Below are 20,600 nucleotides of genomic sequence, written 5' to 3'. Positions count from 1 at the left end.
CAGCAGGCAGAGAGAGAGGAGGAAGCAGGCTCCCCGCTGAGCAGAGAGCCCGATGCGGGGCTTGATCCCAGGACTCTGAGATCATGACCCGAGCCGAAGGCAGCGGCCCAACCCACTGAGCCACCCAGGCGCCCCCTTATGTCTTTTTTAAATAAAAATTTTATATGCATGCATTCAAAGTTTTACTTTCTGGAGAAGTCTGACAAAAAAAAATAGTTAGGGGTGCCTAGGTAGCTCAGTCGTTAAATGTCTGCCTTCAGCTCAGGTCATGATCCCAGGGTCCTGGGATCAAGTCCCGCATCAGGCTCCTGGCTCGGCAGGATGCCTGCTTCTCCCTCTCCCACTCCCTCTGTTTGTGTTCCCTCTTTCATTGTCTCTGTCAAATAAATACAATCTTAAAAAAAAAAAAAAAAAGTTAAAGTTTTTCTAGGGATAAAGTTTTGAAATATTTTTAGGGTAAAGAAGGCTATTTTAAATAGGTCAAAGTTTTAAGAAAAACTATTTTTGGTTTGCAAAACTACTGAATACACTAAGTAGTAAGCAAACTGATTTTTAAGTTGTAAATATATTAATCTCTTAAGATCATCTTTTTTTTTTTTTTCCTCTCTTAAGATAATCTTAAGTCCCCCAAGCATCTAACATGCACACAGCATTGATCTTGTGTCTTTTTGGGTGTTTTTGTTTTTTTTTTTTTCTTAAGATTTTATTTATTTATCTGAGAGAGAGAGAGAGGGAGAGAGCACAATCAGAGGGAGCTGCAGGCACTGGGATCATGACCTGAGCCAAAGGCAGACGCTCAACCCACTGAGCCACCCAGGAGCCCAACAGTGATCTTGTTCTATGTCTGCTTTTCCACATGTTTCCTTGGGGAAGTGGGTGGTAAAGGGAAATGTGGGGTGGATCTGGAGAAGAGGAAGAATAAAAGACGTCTGTTACTGTGAAGACAAGGTTCATAAGCTTGTTTCTAACCCAGAGGAATCTTTAAATCCTGCCAAATGTCTGGACCACCATGAAGTCCCTTCAGCTACTTCAAGGACGTCGGATATCAGGAAATACTATCAAAATCACTTCACTCAGATAATGAAGCTACTGATTTGGCGCGTTCTGGTGGGGTTGGAGGGGGCTGGAGCGCGTCTCCAGAAATCCACGGGAATCATTCCCAACAGCAGCTCTCTAAGGCCCCTCTTGTTCCTTCCCACTGCCACGCCTTTGCCCCAGCGGTTGGCCTGGCCTGCAAAGCCCTCCTCGTTTCTCAGCGCCGACAGCCTGCTTTCCTGGTCCACCTGCACCGCTGAACTTCAGCTCGGATCCAGCTTCCTCCTGCGGGACCCCTGGACACTTCATGTTTCAACCACCTCAGTTTTACCTTTATTGACGCATACACCGTCTTGTTCTGTTTCTAAGTCTCGCACTGCCATTTCTAGTTCGGTCACTCGTACTGGACAAATCTTGGGACTGGCAGGGGGACAGAGAGCGAGCGGGCTGCGGCGAGCCGCGGAAGCGTCCCACACTGCTCCGGGGGCCAGGGCGGCCTCGCCCCTCGGCGGCCTCGCCCCTCTTTCCGGTCCGGGCGGCGCGCGCTCACGTGGCTGGAGGGCGGCGGCGCGCACGGCGTAGAAGCTCGGCGCCAGGTGAGCGCGGTGGGTGGGGTGCGAGGGCGGCGGGGGTCTTGCGCGCGGAGTCGGAGGCCGGGATCCGGTCCCTGCGACGCACGCTGCGGGGGTGCGGGGCCAGGCCCGACTGGTGGGGAAGGATGGGGGGAGGACCCCGGGCCAGCGCTGCGCGGGTTCGTGGAAACTCGGCAGGTTGTGGACAAGCTGGCACACCGGCAGCTTTTCCCCTAAATGCTAGTTTAATGGCGTTTTCTCACGTTGAAAAAATAAGGAATAGATTTGAAAAATTCTGTTTCTGCCGCTTCCCCCTCCTCCTTTTATTTTTCCTATTAGTCTTAAAACTACGGCGCATTAAATGCAGTGTAGCGTCCTGCAACAGAAAAAGGACATCAGTAGAAGTGGGAAAATTCTCATAAAGTTTGGGGTTTAGTTAATGGCATGAATCAATATCAGCTTATAGGTTTTTTTTTTAACATTTTTTATTTATTTATTTGAGAGAGAGAGACAGTGAGAGAGAGCATGAGCGAGGAGAAGGTCAGAGGGAGAAGCAGACTCCCCGTGGAGCTGGGAGCCTGATGCGGGACTCGATCCGGGGACTCCAGGATCATGACCTGAGCTGAAGGCAGTTGCTCAACCAACTGAGCCACCCAGGCGCCCTCAGCTTATAGTTTTGATCATTGTACCCTAATATTAACAGAGGGGTCTCAGCAAAGGGTATACAGGAAATCTCTGCACTGTCTTTGCAACGTAATGTAAATCTCAAATTATTTTCACAAAAAGTTGAAAAACAAAATGTCAGAGCAGGATGTAGCAGGCCATTGTTCACCAGGGTAGGCCCACGATAGTTCCTCTTTGCCGAGCCTGATAGGAATTAGGTGTCTGTTTGACCAACCTGTTTGCTAGGGCAGGAGTTGTCAGGCTAGTGGGTGTGGATGCTTCTAGTCCAAGTTTTCTGGGCAGGAGTCTTTTTTCTTTCAGTTCCGTCTATCACGTCTTTGGATACTCCTTGCAGAAGGGGCATGTGCAATAAAAATGTCAAGAAGGACTATTAAAAAGGCAGAGATGCCTGGCTGCCTCAGTCAGAAGAGCATGTGACTCTGCGTCTTGGGGTGCTGAGTTTGAGCCCCAGGTGGGGTGTAGAGATTACTTAAAAACTTAAAAAAAAAAAAAAGAACTTTTTTAAAAATGGCATGCCTGGGTGGTTCAGTCTGCTAAGCATCTGACTGTTGGTTTCTGTTAAGGTCATGATCTCATGGATCATGAGATCGAGCCCTGTATTGGGCTCCACGCTCAGTGGGAGTCTGCTGGAAGATTCTCTCCCCCTGCTCCTCCTCCCACTCACTCGCTCTAAATAAATCTTAAAAAAATAAAAAATAAAAAGGTACAATAGAGAGCTAGGAGAAATCACATCCGGCTCAGGAGCATCAGGAGGGCTACTGGAGGGAGTGTCTGTCATGAACAGAGGGGGACTTAGAGGAGAAAGCCTTCCTGTGGTGAAGAGCACCAGCAGAGGCTTGAAGGTGACTGCATAGAGGAGACCTAGGTGCAGGTGCAATCCTTTTTTTTTTTTTTTTAGGATTTTATTTGACAGAGATCACAAGTAGGCAGGGAGGCAGGCTGGGGGGTTGGGGGGAGCAGGCTCCCCGCTGAGCAGAGAGCCCAATGCAGAGCTTGATCCCAGGACCCTGAGATCATGATCTAAGCCAAAGGCAGAGGCTTAACCCACTGATCCACCCAGGTGCCCCAGTAGGTACAGTCTGTCTTAATGGAAGCACAGAGCCTCTCTGGGGACCAGTGAGAGCTGAAATGGGAAGTAAAAACTAAAGTCTCATTATATGTAACAGGGTGACACTTACTTTAATTATATATGCCATGGGAGCCATGGAACGTCTTAGGGTAAGAGAAGGTCATCACTAGATCTGTGCTTGGAGCAGCAGTGTATAGCATGGCTTGGAGTAGAACAACTAGGGAACTATTGGTTTAGCCCAGGAGAGGTAATAAATTCAGTAGGGCTGCAAAGATAATATCCAAAGAAGGATATGGTTTGGGGAGATTTTATAGGCCTAAAGGACTTGGTAACTGAAGGGATCAAGGAAAAGAGAACTACCGAAGTTTTGGATCTGGGTGTTTTGGAGCTTGAATGATACATATGCAGAAATAGAGGACTTGATGAGTTCTAGTGTGGGGTGGGAGGGCACTGATTTCTTTTCTGAATGTCTGTCTTTGAATTAGGGCAGGACATCCAGCTGGAAATGTGTATGTATTGGTGTTTACTGGTGGAAGCCAAATGTACCCAGCAGGGACAGAAAGAGGAAAAGGAGCCTGAGCAGGCAGTCATTCTCATAGGGCTGAGGAGCTAAGATTAACGGGGAGCCTGCACATGAGGGCGTGGCAAATGAGTTGTGTCACAGCTTATGCACAGGTAGGAGAGGCTGAGGGGCAAGTCTAGATCGTGAATTTAGCAATTAGGAAGTCAGTGATCACTTTCCAGAGAGTTGTTTGAGTGCAGATGTAGGAAGATTGCTCATCGCCTTCTGTTCATCGTATGGCTTTTCCCAAGTGACCAGAACACTGAGCCAGGAGCCAGAGATATGGCTTCTAGTTCTGGTTCTGTCACTATCTGTGTAATTTTGGGGAAGTCACGTATAGCTTGTACTAACATAGAAAAATAAAACTAGAAGAACCCTTTTATTCCTAGCAACACCTAATAATCCGTAGAACTAGTGTTCCACAGGGCACACTTTGGGAAGTGCTGATATAGAAGCAGAACTTTGGAGCCTTAAAAAAACAAAAAATCAGCTTATCCAATCCTCTCATTTAACAAAGAAACTGATACCCAAATTCCAAGTCAATGAACATTGATTTCAAATGCATTGATGGCACCCCAAATAACCCTACGAAGTAGTTAAGCTTAAACCCATTTTGGAGACTGGAAAACATGCTCCAAAAAGTTAAAGGACTTGCCCAAGATCACAGAGCAGCAAGTAGTGTAATAAAATCTGAACTCAGACCTCCTGAGTCAGGGCCTTCTCTGTCACATACCCTGCTGCCTCCCTAGTTTTCAACACTGAATCCTTTTAAAACTGCCTGACTGGAACATTAGTAACTTCAAACATTTTCCCTTTCTTAGAAGGCATCTGTTCTTTTTAAAATTATTTTATTTTTTTTTCAAGATTTTATTTATTTATTTGACAGACAGAGATCACAAGTAGGCAGAGAGGCAGGCAGAGAGAGAGAGGAGGAAGCAGGCTCCCCACTGAGCGGAGAGCCCGATGCGGGCTGGATCCCAGGACCCTGGCAGAGGCTTTTAACCCACTGAGCCAGCCAGGCGCCACCCCCCCCCCCTTTTTAAAAAAATATTTATTTATTTGAGAGAGAGAGAAAGAGAGCATGAGAGGGAAGAGGTCAAAGGGAGAAGCAGACTCCCCGCCAAGCAGAGACCCCTATGTGCGACTCGATCCTGGGACTCCAGGATCAGGACCTGAGCCAAAGACAGTCGCTTAACCAACTGAGCCACCAGGCACCCCAGGAGGCATCTGTTCTAAAAGTAATTTAGTTTAACTGAATTACATGTGAATATTAGTATATAAAAAGTGGGAGAGTACACAGCCAGCTGTTCCCAAAGTGAGATTTTTTAAAACGGTGGAGTACTGGATTGTGGGAAAGTTCATTTATGTTCACCAGTGAACAGAAAGAACCATGATACCTGAATATGTGGCACACTAAAAAATATTCTTAGCTAATCCCACGATTGCTTACTCTTTCCTCTCGCTACTTTTGTCCTTTGTGTTGACCAATTCCATTTTCTCCACTGCTGGCTGCCTAGTCCTGACCACACCCTCCTTACACAGAGGTGTGAGATTTCATTTACAAACAGGAATTTGCGATAGAGGTAAAAACACAGCTTCTTAGGGATTTTCTATCTTGACAAATAAAAATAGACAAATTTACTTATTTTGGAAATAAACTTGTAAAGGAGCCAAGATGATTTTGTAAAAATTTGGGTAAAAAATGACTTACTTTCAGTTCTGTTTGATGTTATAAATGATAGGAATGTGGTTTATTCTGATGTTAATTTCATTCAGGTTCTTCAAATGACAGAAAGCTAAGAGCTCCACAGTGTTTCTGACATTAGGGATCAGAATTCAGAATCTGGTTCTATCTCTTGTTAGCTATGTTACTTAACCACTCTGTGCCTAATTAAGTTCAGTTGTCTAGACTTAAACAGTAACAGTATTGTCTTGCAAAGTGAGGATTAAATAGAACAATCTAAGTAAAACACTTAAGTAGTGCCTAGCACACAGAAAGTAAACCACAAGTGCTATTATTACATCACTGAAAAAGAACTGGTGCTGATTTAAAGCATCTAGTTTAATAATTTGCTTAGGTAGGAGGGAACAATTTGTTCCTCAATCCAGTTAAAGGTCCCTTTTATTCATTTATTATCTTGTTCCTCAATCCAGTTAAAGGTCCCTTTTATTCATTTATTTATTTTTGCTTAAAAAACAACTGGGCCACCCAGCACCCTATGTGTGGTTTTAATAGTGGAAGAATAAGAGAAACATCTCACTAAAAAAATGCAAGACTTAGATTTAATTATTTTTTAAAATTATTATTTATTTACTTGACAGATCACAAGTAGGCAGAGAGACAGGCAGAGAGAGAGAGAGAGAGAGAGAGAGGAGGAATCAGGCTCCCTGCTGAGCAGAGAGCCCAACGTGGGGCTCAATCCCAAGACCCCGGATCATAACCTGAACCGAAGGCAGAGGCTTTAACCCACTGAGCCACCCAGGCGCCCCAGATCTAATTATTTTTTTTAAGTTCTGGTAAGCAGTTATTTAAACAGCAGGATATTTAGAGAGGATGTCAGATGTATTTATTTATTTTTTTAATGAGTCTTGAGAAAAGGAGATGTTTCTAAACAAGTACATCACAATAGAGGTTTTGAAATGCCTGGTGGTGAAAGTCCTTCTCAGCTGTACTCCGTGCAAGAGGAACAAGGCTGAGCAGTTAAGGTGCTCTCCAGCCCCTGGGCTAGGTACCTCCAGTGGTCAGTGGTCTTTCCTCAGGGAGGGCTTAGTGGTGGGCACTATAAGGCTTTTTTTTTTTAAGATTTTATTTATTTGATGGAGAGAGACACAAAGAGAGAGGGGACACAAGCAGGGGGGACTGGGAGAGAGAGAAGCAGGATTCCCGCTGAGCAGGGAGCCCGATGAGGGGCTTGATTCCAGGACTCTGGTATCATGACCTGAGCCGAAGGCAGACGCTTAAAAGACTGAAACACCCAGGCGCCCCAATAAAGCCTTTTTATCTGGAATCTTTCCTCTGGGAAGAATGGCAGGCACTTAGCTCCACAGTATGCAGAGCCTTGCTGAGGTGACTGTTTTTCTGCTGGACAGGAGAATATTTCAATGCATTTATTCGTTCCTTCATTCACTTATTTAAGAAGTATTTCTTGAGTACCAATTATGTCCCAGATACTGTCTTAGGCATTGGGAACGCAGGGATGAGCCAAACAGACAAAATATTCTCTTCTTAAAGAGCTTACTTTCCACTTAGAGCCGTGGAGCAGGTCTGGGCTTCAGCAGAGAAGTTTCAGGTTGCCCTACCTTTTGAGAGGCATCATAGGCAGGGCAGAAGCCACTCCTACTTTCCTAGACCCCACCTTAATACTGCCTTCCCCCTTTCCAGTGGTGTGATGGGGGAAAATGAATAAAATAGGGAGGGGTATGTTAGAAGGTCCTAACTGCAGCAAAAATAAAGCAGGGAAGTGGGAGGGAGAGGGGTTTGCACTTTTAGACCCCATGTCGGTCATGGAGGTGCCACTGGAGGAAAGACACAAAGGAGGTGAAGAACCAGTTGAGCGGCTGCCTGGGGAAGATCATCCCAGGTGAACTGTGTCTTCATAGAAACAGAAGGTGAACCAAGTAGAGCTAGAGGAGAGGCTCTAAGAACGCCAAGCGCCTAAAGGGCATGAAGCCCCGTGAAGGGACAGAGGCAGGTGGTCTCTATAGTCACTGCAAGTCCCAGTTTTCAGAGACTCCCTGAATTCTATGTAGCTCATAGACTGTGAAAACCATACCCTTTCGTCTCTTTTCTTGGCAGAGGCTGATCTGCTTTATCCTGATCAGGAGATTATTAGATTCAGTAAAGATTTTCCTGCTTCCTTACCATTCCCTGCAATCTTTGAAATAAGAGGTTGGATCTTTTCCTACCTAAGAGGTCCTTAAATGTTAAATGAATAGGATTGCAAGGGCAGTTTGTGTGCTGATGCCTTGCTGGGATAGTCACGCCTGTATAATGGAGAAAGAAACTTTTCTCCCCGCTAAAACCCAACTTTATTATACTGATGGTCTTTAAACTACTCTTTCTCTTAATCACAGATAACCTGCTTTCCTGATGTTGAATACAGCATCTGGCTGATGAGCAGGGTGGTGAGGCCTCCGAGTGAGGCGGAGGTTCGGACCTGGGAAACGGAAGATGATGACATGGCAGAAGGTGACTTAGGGTATGGTCTCGGAAGAAGGCCTGGCAGTATTTATGAAGTCCAAGTTTCACACCTATCGACATTGAGAAAAAGATCTGATGGCAAGAACTTTAGCCCGCCCCCATTTCCAGGAAAGGGAGGGGAAAGAAGTGGTGCCATTTTCCAGTACTCCAGGCATGAGAGCTTGCAAGATACATACCCAGAGGACCACAGAACTTCACACTCCAGACGACAAAGTAGCAGTGGTAAGAGTGTCTAGTGCCCTCTCCTTTCTCCTTCTCTGCTGTGAATTTTTTTTTTTAATTTTATTTATTTATATGACAGAGAGAGAGAGATCACAAGTAGGCAGAGAGGGAGGCAGAGAGAGGAGGAAGCAGGCTCCCTGCGAAGCAGAGAGCCCGATGTGGGGCTCGATCCCAGGACCTTGAGACCATGACCTGAGCCGAAGGCAGAGGCTTAAACCATTGAGCCACTCAGGCGCCCCTCTGCTGTGAATTTTATCAGTGCTTTCACTCTTCCAACACCAGACAGTAGGTCACTGTAGTGGATTCTGGAAATTCATCTTTATTCGCCTCTTGGGATTGGTGATAGTACAAAAGTAACCCACGTTTCTATTTTCAAGGATTGTACAAATGGAGTAGTTATTCTGCCTTAATACAGATACGTTAGTGATATCAGTGATAACCTACCTTGCCTTTGTGTGTGTGTGATTTAGTGGTATGCCTCATCCTTTTTTTTTTTTTTTTTTTAAATTCAAGTATTTATGGGGTACCTCTTAGATGCCAGGGGCTGTTCTAGGCTCTGGGAACATTAGTGAACAAAAGAGTCTCCATGTCATGAAGTTCACATTCTAGTAGAGAAGAAAAAATTACTCTACCAGTCAACAGCTATGTCACTCGAGGCAGTAGAAAGCGCAGGAACAGTGAGTATTTGGTCTCCCATCCAAGTACTAACCAGGCCCGACCCTGCTTAGCTTATGAGATCAGACAAGATCAGGCACATTCAGGGTGGTGTGGCCACAGACAACTGTGAGTATTTGGAAGGGCTGGCAATATGCTCTTCCAGGCAAGGGTCAGGCCTTACCACCCATCTAAGGAGGTGGCTCTTGAGCACCAGAATGAAACGATGTCCAAGCCTAGAACTTATCTGGGGAAGGCATGTTCCAGGCAAAACATATCTGTTTCTGGTTATTTTAGGAAAGTCATGAAATCCTTCCCTTAAAAATTAATATTTTTTAAAAGCAAACCTCTACACTCAACCTTGGGTAGTGCAACCCGGGGATCAACAGTCACCCACTCCACCGACTGAGCCAGCCAGGTGCCTCTCAAAAGATTAATCTTAATTTATCAGAACAAAAAATAAATTATGCCATATATCAAGGAAAAAATAAAATTCAGGATCTTGTCGTGATAGAATGTGACAACTTCAGAACGGTTGGGAACCCAGGGGTGACTTCACATCTGCCTGGTGGCACAGCTTTTGTTTGGCCAAATCTTCTGTAATCCATGTAGTAAAACTTACCCCACCCAAGTGGAATGAACACAAAGTAGAACAACATGAGAATAATTTAAGAAACATGGTTTCTAGATTTACAGAAAACAGGCTGCAGCTGAGGATCTTAGCCCCCAGCTTTCATAATCCCTCTTGAAATTAGGATGGGATTATTTATATATTTTTCTTTCAATTCCTTATCATGCATAGAGGTTGGGTTTCATTTTGCAAGCAAGATGTTGAAAATCGCACATGATGCTAAGATGCCTTTGTAAGAACATGAGGAAACGAATGGGATATAAATAAGATATAAAAGTATGAGCTCCTGTCATGTTGGGCTATGGACTTTTTTTTTTTTTTTTTTTAAGATTTTATTTATTTATTTGACAGAGAGAAATCACAAGTAGGCAGAGAGGCAGGCAGAGAGAGAGAGGAGGAAGCAGGCTCCCTGCTGAGCAGAAAGCCCGACACGGGGCTTGAACCCAGGACCTGGGATCATGACCTGAGCCGAAGGCAGCGGCTTAACCCACTGAGCCACCCAGGCGCCCCGGGCTATGGACTTTTATCTTAAGTTAGCCTGATCCTACATAAGGATATTGTATTGATTTCTTAATCGCTAATAGGTAATTTCCAAATTATCACAAATCTAATGCCTTAAGAAAACAATAGCTTATTATCTTACAGTTCTGCAGGTCAGAAATCCAAAATAGGTTTTACTGGGCTAAAGTCAAGATGTCGGCAGGGCTGTGTTCCTTCTGGAGACTCTAAGGGAGAATCCATTCCTGTGCCTTTTCCAGCTTCTAGAGCCCACCAGCATTCCTTGCCCCGTGGCCACCTTCTCCATCTTCAAAGCCAGCAATGGCTGGTAAAGTCTTTCTCATGCTGTTTCACCCTGACACTGACTTTCCTGCCTCCCTCTTTCAATTATAAGGACCCTGGTGAGTACAATGGGATCATTTGGCTAATCCAGGATAATCTCTTAGTCCTTAATTTAATCATACCAACAAAGTCCCTTTTGCCCTGTATTCACAGGTTCTGGGGATTAAGATGTGGTCATCTTTAGGGCCATTTGTCTGCCTACCACAAGTATTACTACAACAGGACTTGTCATTGCCAACCCAATGTCACTTGTTTCTGCTTGGGGCCTTGTGCCATCAGAGTAAGAACAAGATTTAGTTTTTGCCTCCGATACTGTCATATTGACAGTTCAGAACAGCAAAGAAGAAATTCTTTTGAGAAGTTTTTAATGTTCCTCAAAATACTCTTTCTAAAAAATCTTTTCTTCCTCTTACTTCTTCTTAATCTTCTTGCTTGTAATTTACCACTTTCATGTTTTTCTATTGCCAGTGAGACCACAATGAAAATGAAGCTCCTGGGAAGCTCAGTTTAATGTCTCAATTGATCACGTTAAAGAGAGAATAATTGAAGCTACAGGAGACTTCTGGTCATTCTCCTTAGAAAGAAATTAAACAGGTTATTTCTTAGATATTCATATCACTACATTGATCAGACTTAAACCAAACACCAAAATTTATTTCACTCACCGACATTCATGTTTTGTTTTGTTTTTAAGAATTTATTTATTTATTTGACAGATAGAGATCACAAGTAGGCAGAGAGGCAGGCAGAGAGAAGTTGGGGGGGAGGGCGGAGCTGAGCAGAGAGCCTGATGCAGGGCTTGATTCCAGGACCCTGAGATCATGACCTGAGCCAAAGGCAGGGGCTTTAATCCACTGAGCTACCCGCCCCCTCCAACATTCATGTTTTTAAATACTGTTTGGCATGTAGTCATTAACCAATTCATTAACAACAGTTTTATTAGAGAGTCTCTTTTTAAAGAGTATTTTTATTCAAAAATATGTATCTTTTCATTTGCGCAATTTTTTTTTTTTAAGATTTTATATATTTGACATGGAGAGAGATAGAGAGAGCGCAAGCAGGGGGAGTGGCAGGCAGGGAGAAGGAGAGGGGAGAGGCAGACTCCCCGCTAAGCAGGGACCCTGATATGGGGCTCAATCCCAGTGCCCCTTAATTAAGCTACCTATTTTTATCGTTATTTGATTTATTACAATTCTTTCATCTTGACAAAAAATTGTATTTGATATTTTGTAAACAGATGTCCTGTATTAACTAGTTTAAAAAAGTATTTGTTGGGGCTCCTGGGTGGCTTAGTCGTTAAGCGTCTGCCTTTGGCTAGTGTCATGATGCCAGGGTCCTGGGATTGAGCCCCAGGTGTGCTCTCTGCTCAGCAGGGAGCCTGCTTCTCCCTCTCCTTCTGCCTTTCCCTCTGCTTGTGCCCCCCTAAATAAATAAAATCTTTTAAAAAATCTAAAAAGTATTTGTTTTTTTCCTAATAGATTCTAATTTGGAATTGTCAAATGTAGAATTAAAGCAACGTCTTCAGGCTACTTTAGAGGTAAGTATTCTGGCTAATATAAAAATTCTCATGTGAACAAAAAGCCCACTGATATTTTAAGTAATACTACAAGTGTCTGGAAAACCACGCTGGCTTTCCAGATATTCTCTGAGAGCCAGGGTGTGAGGCTCTTGACTTTCAACTGGCCTCCTTTCTTATCTTCCTCTTCTCTCAAGAAAGCTACGTTTACATAAACATGCCCTCCAGCTTGCCCACCCCCCCCACCCCCACCCCAGTCTTTCACAACTTCTCTAATCTGCTCCTGGAGAAAAGAGTTATGAACTGCCCTCCATCTGTCTCACCTGTGTGTGTGGCCTGACATAAACTGACTTCATTTAACCTCTTGGAAGTCAGACCAGCAGGTTTCCCAGGTGCTGCTGGGAGTAGGAGTATCTCTGTGGGGTCCCTATCTTTTGGGGAACAGGAAGCCTATGTAACGTGTATTTCTTACTCTTCTGGGGAAAGCTACCAAGCTACGGGATTCGTTTTCCAGGGCTGCTGTAGCAAAACACCACAAACAGATGACTTATAAAACTACAGAGATGTGGGACGCCTGGGTGGCTCAGTTGGTTAAGCGGCTGCCTTCGGCTCAGGACATGATCCCAGCGTCCTGGGATCGAGTCCCACATCGGGCTCCTTGCTCAGCGGGGAGCCTGCTTCTCCCTCTGCCTCTGCCTGCCACTCTCTGCCTGTGCTCATGCTCTCTCTCTAACAAATAAATAAAATCTTAAAAAAAAAAAAAAAAACAACTACAGAGATGTATTCTCTCTCAGTTCTGGAGGCTAGAAACCTGAAATCAAGACGTCAGTTGACCATGTTCCCTCTGGAAGGTCTAGAAGAGAATCCTTCTTTAAAGGATTTAAAGATTAAATCTTAAAATTTGAGATTAAAGATTCTCTTTAGGAAGAGAATCTCTTCCTAGCTTCTGGAGGTTACCCCTGACAGTCTCCTCCTTCCTTGGTTTATAGCTGTCACTCAGTCGTTGCCTCTATTGTCACATGGCCTTCTCCCCTTTGTGTCTGTGCCCAAACTTCCCTTGTGTTAGGACAGCAGTCTTGGATTGAGGCCTACTCTAATCTAGTATGACCTCATCTTAATCTGATTACATCTGCAAAGACCCTCTCTCCAAATAAGATCACATTCTTAGTACCAGGAGTTAGGATTTGGATGTATCTTTACTTGGGAGGGACATAATTCAGCTGATGATAGGTACTATAGCTTGTGGATGATCACATGCTTATTTTAGGTGCTCTAAAAAGATTATTTTCAGATTATTCGCTGTGTGGTCTATAAGGGTAAAAGCAAAAGGTCTGGGCTTTTAGTTACAACAGGTACCTGATGGTGAGAGTTTCAGTCTAAAGCCTGCCTGGGCTGCTTAGGAAACCTAGAGGAATTTCTAGCCTCTTTTGTAAGGTCAGAATGCTTAGATTCAAAGTGCTGGCTATCAGAGTGTTGAGCTTACTGTAAACTATCCAAAGTGATCATTTGGGGAGTTGCATATCTTACAGATACATAGACTAATTTTACTTTTCCCCTTAGACGGTAGAACTTTTAAAAACGGAACTTGAGGCATCTCAAAGGCAACTTGAAGGTAAAGAGGAAGCACTGAAAATTCTTCAAAGCATGGTAAGAAGTTATTTTTTAATTTTGGTCACTTACACATTCCTACCATAGGTAGTATGGTTATTTATTTATTTATTTATTTATTTATTTATTTATTTATTTAAAAGATTTTATTTATTTATTTGACGGACAGAGATCACAAGTAGGCAGAGAGGCAGGCAGAGAGGAGGAAGCATGCTCCCTGCCAGGACCCTGGGCTCATGACCCGAGTTGAAGTCAGAGGCTTTAACCCCCTGAACCACTCAGGCACCCCTGGTTTTATCTTTTAAAATAAAAGCATCAGTGCTTAATATAGGTTTTTTTTTTTTTTTTTTTTTTTGAGGTGGAGATTGTTAAAACAGTTCTATTGAGGTAAAAATTTATATGTTATGAATTTCACTTGTTTCCAGTATACAGTTTATTTTTGCTGACCTTAGAGTTGTATAACCATCACCATGATCTAATTTTAGAATATTTTCATTATTCTCCAAAAGGAAGTTCTAACCCATTAGCAGTTACTCCCCATTCCCATCCCCCACTCTAGACAACTCACCTTACTATCTTTTGGATTTGTCTTTTCTATTTCATATAAATGGAATGCTAGAATATGTGTCTGGATTCTTTTAATTAACATGTTTTTGAGGCTCATGTATGGTGGGCATGTGTCAGTACTTTCTTCCTTTGTATTGCCTAATATTCTATTGTATGGATAAGCCATATTTGTTTATCCATTCACCATTTAATGGGCACACACTGTTTCCTCTTTTGGGCTCTTAAGAATAACACTGCTTGGGGCACCTGGGTGGCTCATTCGGCTTAGGTCATGATCGTAGGGTCCTGGGATCGAGCCCCACATCGAGCTCCCTGCTCTGCAGGAAGTCTGCTTCTCCCTCTCCCACTCCCCCTACTTGTGCTACCTCTGTCGCTGAGTCTCTCTCTGTCGAATGAATGAATGAATGAATGAATAACGCTGCTTTATTTGTTCATGTACCAATCTTTGTGTGGAAAGTTCTTTCATTTATTCCCAGATGCATCAAGAGAATCAAACGAAGATCTTTTGACATGTGAACTATCAAATTCTCCATAAAAGGTGGTCTCTATGGAAATTCTCTGGTGTTGTATTGTGAACCTTACTCTGTATATAGGAGTAATGAGAAACTTAATGAGAAACTTAATTTGTACTGATATGATTCTTATTCTTCTTAGGCAATATTTGGCAAAGCCACGAGTCACACCCAAATGATGCTTCAAAAAACTATGGAACAAAAGAGATCCTTGGAGAAGGTATTTGCCACTTTTAGTATAGACTTGTTTAGTGCACTGAGCTTTCAAATAGAATTTCCTTTAAAAATCACTATATCAATGGCTGTGTCATTTGTGCTTACCCTCTTTTAGTTGTGCTTCTATTTTATACAGACCCTTCCCTTTTGGAGCTTACAGTCCAAAACATATTGTTACACAAGCGAAGAATTAAGATTTCTTTTATTTCCTTATTTTAAGTTAGTGCCAAATTGACACTTCCTATTTTTCTTCTTTTTCCTTTTTTCTTTTTTTTTTTTTAAAGATTTTATTTATTTATTTGACAGAGAGAGAGACCACAAGCAGGCAGAGGCAGGCAGAGAGAAAGGGAAGCAGGCTCCCCACCGAGCAGAGAGCCCGATGCGGGGCTCGATCCCAAGACCCTGAGACCATGACCCGAGCCGAAGGCAGAGGCCCAACCCACTGAGCCACCCAGGCGCCCCATTCTTTTTCCTTTTTTCTTTCTCTGCCGGCCTGGCAGAGCCTGCCTCTTTCTGACCAGCTCATGGTCACTAAAACAGTAGTCAGGAATCATCTTGGAAGGTTTTGTTCCTATGCCTGTTGTAGTCTCCCTTGATGACAGTGTCCTGGGCTCAAACTTCAAAGCATGTGTTTTGTTTGTGGGTCTGTATGGGTTGGGAGTGGGGACAATGAGGAATGCAGGTTCTGAGCAGCAAAATTTGAAGCTATTTCTTATAGGAAGGTTTGGCAAAGTTTTCTTGAGTGCTAAAAAGGCACGTTATAGGTGTTTACAAATGTCACAGACTCTTTTTGAATAATTAGTTTCTCTTTAACCTATTCCTTTTAAGTAATTAACGATTTATTTCAGCTGTTCACAATGTCCTGAAGTGATTTACTTGTAGTAATTTTCCATGAAAAGTGCTATTTTCTTTCTATAGGAAATAAATGCTTTGCAGTGGGAAATAGAATTTGATCAGAATAGATTTAAAAATATAGAGGAATCATGGACCCAAAAATATGACAGGTTTGTATATTCTTATTTTATAGTTTTTCTTTGTATATAATTTATGTATATTTGTTATTTTTAATATTTATTAATTTGAGTAATCTCTACTCCCAACATGGGGCTTGAACTCATGACCCCGAGATCAAGAGTCACATGCTCTTCCTCTCTGTCTCTTTCTTTGTAGTTAAATATGTATAGATATCTGAGCCATTTAAGAGTAAGTTGCATAAAAGGCCTCATGACTAAATATTTCACTCTGTTAATAAAAGGGACTTTTGGGGTGCCTGGGTGGCTCAGTGGGTTAAAGCCTTTGCCTTCAGCTTGGGTCATGATTCCAGGGTCCTGGGATGGAGCCCCGCATCGGGCTCTCTGCTCAGCAGGAAGCCTGCTTCCTCCTCCCTCTCTCTCTCTCTGCCTGCCTCTCTGCCTACTTGTGATATCTGTCAAATAAGTAAATAAAATCTTTAAAAAAAAAAATAAAAAAATAAAAGGGACTTTTATAACCATAACAAAATTATCAAAATTAAGATATCAACCTAAGAGGCGCCCGGGTGGCTCAGTTGGTTAAGCGGCTGCCTTCAGCTCAGGTCATGATTCCAGGGTCCTGGGATCGAGTCCCACATCGGGCTCCCTGCTCAGCAGAGAGCCTGCTTCTCTCTCTCCCCCTCTCCCTGATGCTCTGCTTACTTGTGCTCTCTCTCTAGCTCTCTGTCAAATAAACAAATAAAATATTAAAAAAAAAAATATCAACCTAATACTCTTTTTTTATTTGATTTGCTAATTATGCTAGTAAACATCTGACTCTTAGTTTTGGCTCAGGTCATGATCTCAGGGTCCTGAGATTTAGCCCTGTGTCCAGCTCCTTGCTCAGTGCAGAGTCTGCTTAAGACTCTCTCTCCCAGGGGCATCTGGGTGGTTCAGTGGGTTAAGCCTCTGCCGTCAGCTCAGGTCATGATCTCGGGGTCCTGGGATCAGGCCCCGCATCAGGCTTTCTGCTCAGCAGGGAGGCTGCTTCCCCCTCTCTCTGCCTGCCTCTCTGCCTATTTGTGATCTCTGTCAAATAAATTAAAAAAAAAAAAAAAAAAGACTCTCTCCCCTTTGGAGTGCCTGGGTGGCTCAAGTCACTTAAGCTTCTGCCTTTGGCTCAGGTCATGATCCCAGGGTCCTAGGGTCAAGCCCTGTGTTGGGCTCCCTTCTCAGTGTGGAGTCTACTTCTACCTTTCCCTCTGCTGCTCCCCCTGATTCTACATTCTCTCTGTCAAATAAATAAATAGAACCTTAAAAAAAAAAAAAAACTCTCCCTCAAGAAGAAAGGGGGGATACCCGGGCGGCACAATCAGTTGACCGTGATACAGTCATGACCATTTGGCTCAGGTCATAATCTCAGGATTGTGAGACTCTGCACTTCATGGGGAGTCTGCTTGAGATTCTCTCTCTCCCTCTCCTTCTGCCCCCACCCCTGGGTGTGCATGTGCTTTTACTTAGTCTCTAAATCAGTTAATCAGTCTTAAACAAATTCCAGCTTTGGTCAATGGGAGCCCCTTCAAGCTGGCTTCTGTGGCTTTCCGACACCTCCCTATTATTGTTTTGAGCACTTTCTTGCTTTCTGGTACAAAATATTCTAAGCTATTATGCTTAAAATATTAAGCATTTCTTCAGGGATCCCTGGTTCCTTTAAATGGGGACTCGTGTTTAGAAATGAAGATCTTAGTGCTAGGTGTGTTTATTGCTGTTGGAAGTAGATGTTTAACCCACTGCACCATCAGGCGCTCCCAAATTTGGAAAATTTTAAGCAACAAAAGAAATTATGATAGTAATGGCTTTTAACCAGTTGAATAATGCAAGAATTCAGGAATCCATTTTGGCATAAACAAATGGGGGAGAAAAAAGCTCTTTATTACAGTAAAATGCCAGCAAATAAATGTAGAAGGAATAACAGAATTAGCAAATTACCATTTGGCAACCATCATAGTAATAATGACTGCATCAGGCAGAATAGTCTGTGGATGTAGAAACTAGTGGGTGAAAATCTGATAAATCACATAATCTCAGAGCATCTCCCCACAAGAGCTTATTAATCACAAGGGGAAAAAATAGTGACTTTATCGTGGAGAGTGAGGGTATATACCCCACAGTCAACACACTGTGTTCAAAACTTGTTCAGGGGCGCCTGGGTGGCTCAGTGGGTTAAGCCGCTGCCTTCGGCTCAGGTCATGATCTCGGGGTCCTGGGATCGAGTCCCGCATTGGGCTCTCTGCTCAGCAAGAAGCCTGCTTCCCTCTCTCTCTCTCTCTCTCTGCCTGCCTCTCTGTCTGCTTGTGATATCTGTCAAATAAAAATAAAAAATAAATAAAAAAAAAAAACTTGCTCAGTTTCTTGGGGCGCCTGGGCGGTGCAGGCAACTCAGCATCTGACTCTTGGTTTTGGCTCAGGTCATGATCTCAGGGTGGTGAGATCGAACCCTGCTTTGGGCTCCATGCTCAGCGAGGAGTTGGCTTGAGTTTCTCTCCCCCTCTCCTCCTGCTCCACCCCACCACTGTGCTTGCTTGTGTTCTCTTTCAAATACATAACTCTTTGAAAAATATTAAAACTTGTTTACTTTTTTCTCTTTAGTATGGTTATACTGTTATTTTAGTTCATTTGTTTCTATTTTTATTCTTATTTTTCCACCATTCTTGTTGATTTACTTATTCAGCTTGTTTATTTTTGACTTTGTAAAACACTGACACACTTCCCAAAGTCAGAACTATTTGAGGTATAGTCAGAAATGTCATTCTCCCCCCATGCCTACCCCATTCCCAGCCTCCTGGCATCCTTCCTTTTCTTCACCATCTGTAGATAATCAGTCTCACTATTTTCTGATTTATCCTTCCTGTGTTTCCTTTTGCACAAATGGGCATATATGTATTCTCTTATTTCTCCTTTCTTACATCAAAGAATAGTTGACTGTAGTCTTTTGAACTGTTTTTACTGTTTAACAATATATCTTGGAAACCACCCCATTGTGTGGATGGGCCATAGTGTACTCAACCATTCTCCTAGACAGGCACTTTGTTCCCAATATTTTGCAGTTATGAACTATGTACCTCTCTATGCAAGTTTCTGAAGGTGGCCTAAACTTATACATGGTGTTTAAGATGATGAAAACTTTAGTAAGGAGAAACGGGGCGCCTGGGTGGCTCAGTGGGTTAAGCCTCTGCCTTCGGCTCAGGTCGTGATCCCAGGGTCCTGGGATCGAGCCCCATATCGGGCTCTCTGCTCAGTGGGGAGCCTGCTTCCCTCTCTCTCTCTGTGCCTGCCTCTCTGCCTACTTGTGATCTCTGTCAAATAAATAAATAAAAAATCTTTAAAATTTAGTAAGGAGAATGAATATTCAGAAGGATGCCCTAGAGATATTTCTGATTCTTTTTTTTTTTTTTTTAATCTTATATATTTATTTGAGGGGGAGTGAGAGAGATGATGAGAGCATGATGAACAGGGGCAAGGGGAGAGGGAGAGGCAGGCTCCCCGCTGAGCTGGGCTCAATCCCAGGACTGAGAGATCATGACCTGAGCCAAAGGCACATGCTAAACCGACTGAGCCACCAAGGTGCCCCATTTTTTTTTTTTTTTTAAGATTTTATTTACTTGAGAGAGAGACAGAGTGTGTGAGGGATAGAGGGAAAAAGCCAACTCCGTACTAAGTGCAGAGCCCCACTTGGGGCTCAGTCCCAGGACCCTGAGATAACTTGAAATCATATGCTTACCTGACCAAGCCACCCAGGCACCCCTGCTTCTCTATTTTTTACTTTAATTAATTAACTAATTAAAGGGAGAGGGGGAGAGAGAATCTTTTTTTTTTTTTTTTTTTTAATTTTTAAAGATTTTTATTTATTTGTCAGAGAGAGAGGGAGAGAGAGCGAGCGCAGGCAGACAGAATGGCAGGCAGAGGCAGAGGGAGAAGCAGGCTCCCCGCCAAGCAAGGAGCCCGATGTGGGACTCGATCCCAGGATGCCGGGATCATGACCCGAGCCGAAGGCAGCTGCTCAACCAACTGAGCCACCCAGGCGTCCCTATTTTTTATTTTTTAATTTGAGATACTTCTGATGCTTTCTCAGCTAAATATACAGAAGAATTATGTTCAAAATCTTACCACACTTTTTTTTTTTTAAGATTTTATTTATTCATTTGACAGACAGAGATCACAAGTAGGCAGAGAGGCAGGCAGAGAGAGAGGGAGAAGCAGGCTCCCCGCTGAGCAGAGAGCCCGATTCGAGGCTTGATCCCAGGACCTTGAGATCACCACCTAAGCTGAAGGCAGTGGCTTAACCCACTGAGCCACCCAGGCGCCCCTTACCACACTTTTAAATTGTTTTCGTTTTGTGACTCATATATGTTCTAGACTGTTCTGAAGTAGGAAAATTTTTATTTGGGTTTTTGTGTTCTAATTATGAGATAAAAATCTTATTCAGCCATGAAATGTTAATATTTTAGTTATATGGAGGGTACTTTTTTCCTAGGCTAAACTGTGAAAATGCAGTCCTCCAAGAAACTTTGAATGTAAAAACAGAAGAAATTAAAATGCTCAAGTCAGAAAATGCACGTAAGTAAAGAGTGATAGTTTGATGATCTTTAAAAATATTATGTTAGAAGATCATTTTTATTTATTTTTTTAAAAAAGATTTTATTTAGGGGCGCCTGGGTGGCTCAGTGGGTTAAGCCGCTGCCTTCGGCTCAGGTCATGATC

General features: G+C 43.2%; 1 protein-coding gene across 1 annotated transcript in view; it reads left to right on the top strand.

Moving 5' to 3' along the window:
* Window positions 1-1,080: 1,080 nt before the first annotated feature.
* The window catches only part of LOC111155209 (coiled-coil domain containing 125), a 29,015-nt gene continuing 9,495 nt past the window's right edge, over window positions 1,081-20,600 (top strand). The window contains 9 exon segments of the mRNA XM_022515306.1: window positions 1,081-1,380; window positions 1,382-1,534; window positions 1,536-1,631; window positions 7,997-8,345; window positions 11,949-12,007; window positions 13,547-13,633; window positions 14,816-14,893; window positions 15,808-15,893; window positions 20,374-20,456. Coding sequence (XP_022371014.1) covers window positions 1,081-1,380; window positions 1,382-1,534; window positions 1,536-1,631; window positions 7,997-8,345; window positions 11,949-12,007; window positions 13,547-13,633; window positions 14,816-14,893; window positions 15,808-15,893; window positions 20,374-20,456 — 1,291 coding nt within the window.

Source organism: Enhydra lutris, unplaced genomic scaffold, assembly GCF_002288905.1.
Source record: "Enhydra lutris kenyoni isolate GAN:26980312 unplaced genomic scaffold, ASM228890v2 scaffoldscaffold40, whole genome shotgun sequence".
NCBI classification, from domain to species: domain Eukaryota; kingdom Metazoa; phylum Chordata; class Mammalia; order Carnivora; family Mustelidae; genus Enhydra; species Enhydra lutris.
Note: the sequence above shows the minus strand (reverse complement) of the source record. Positions and strands in the feature narration are given on the sequence as shown.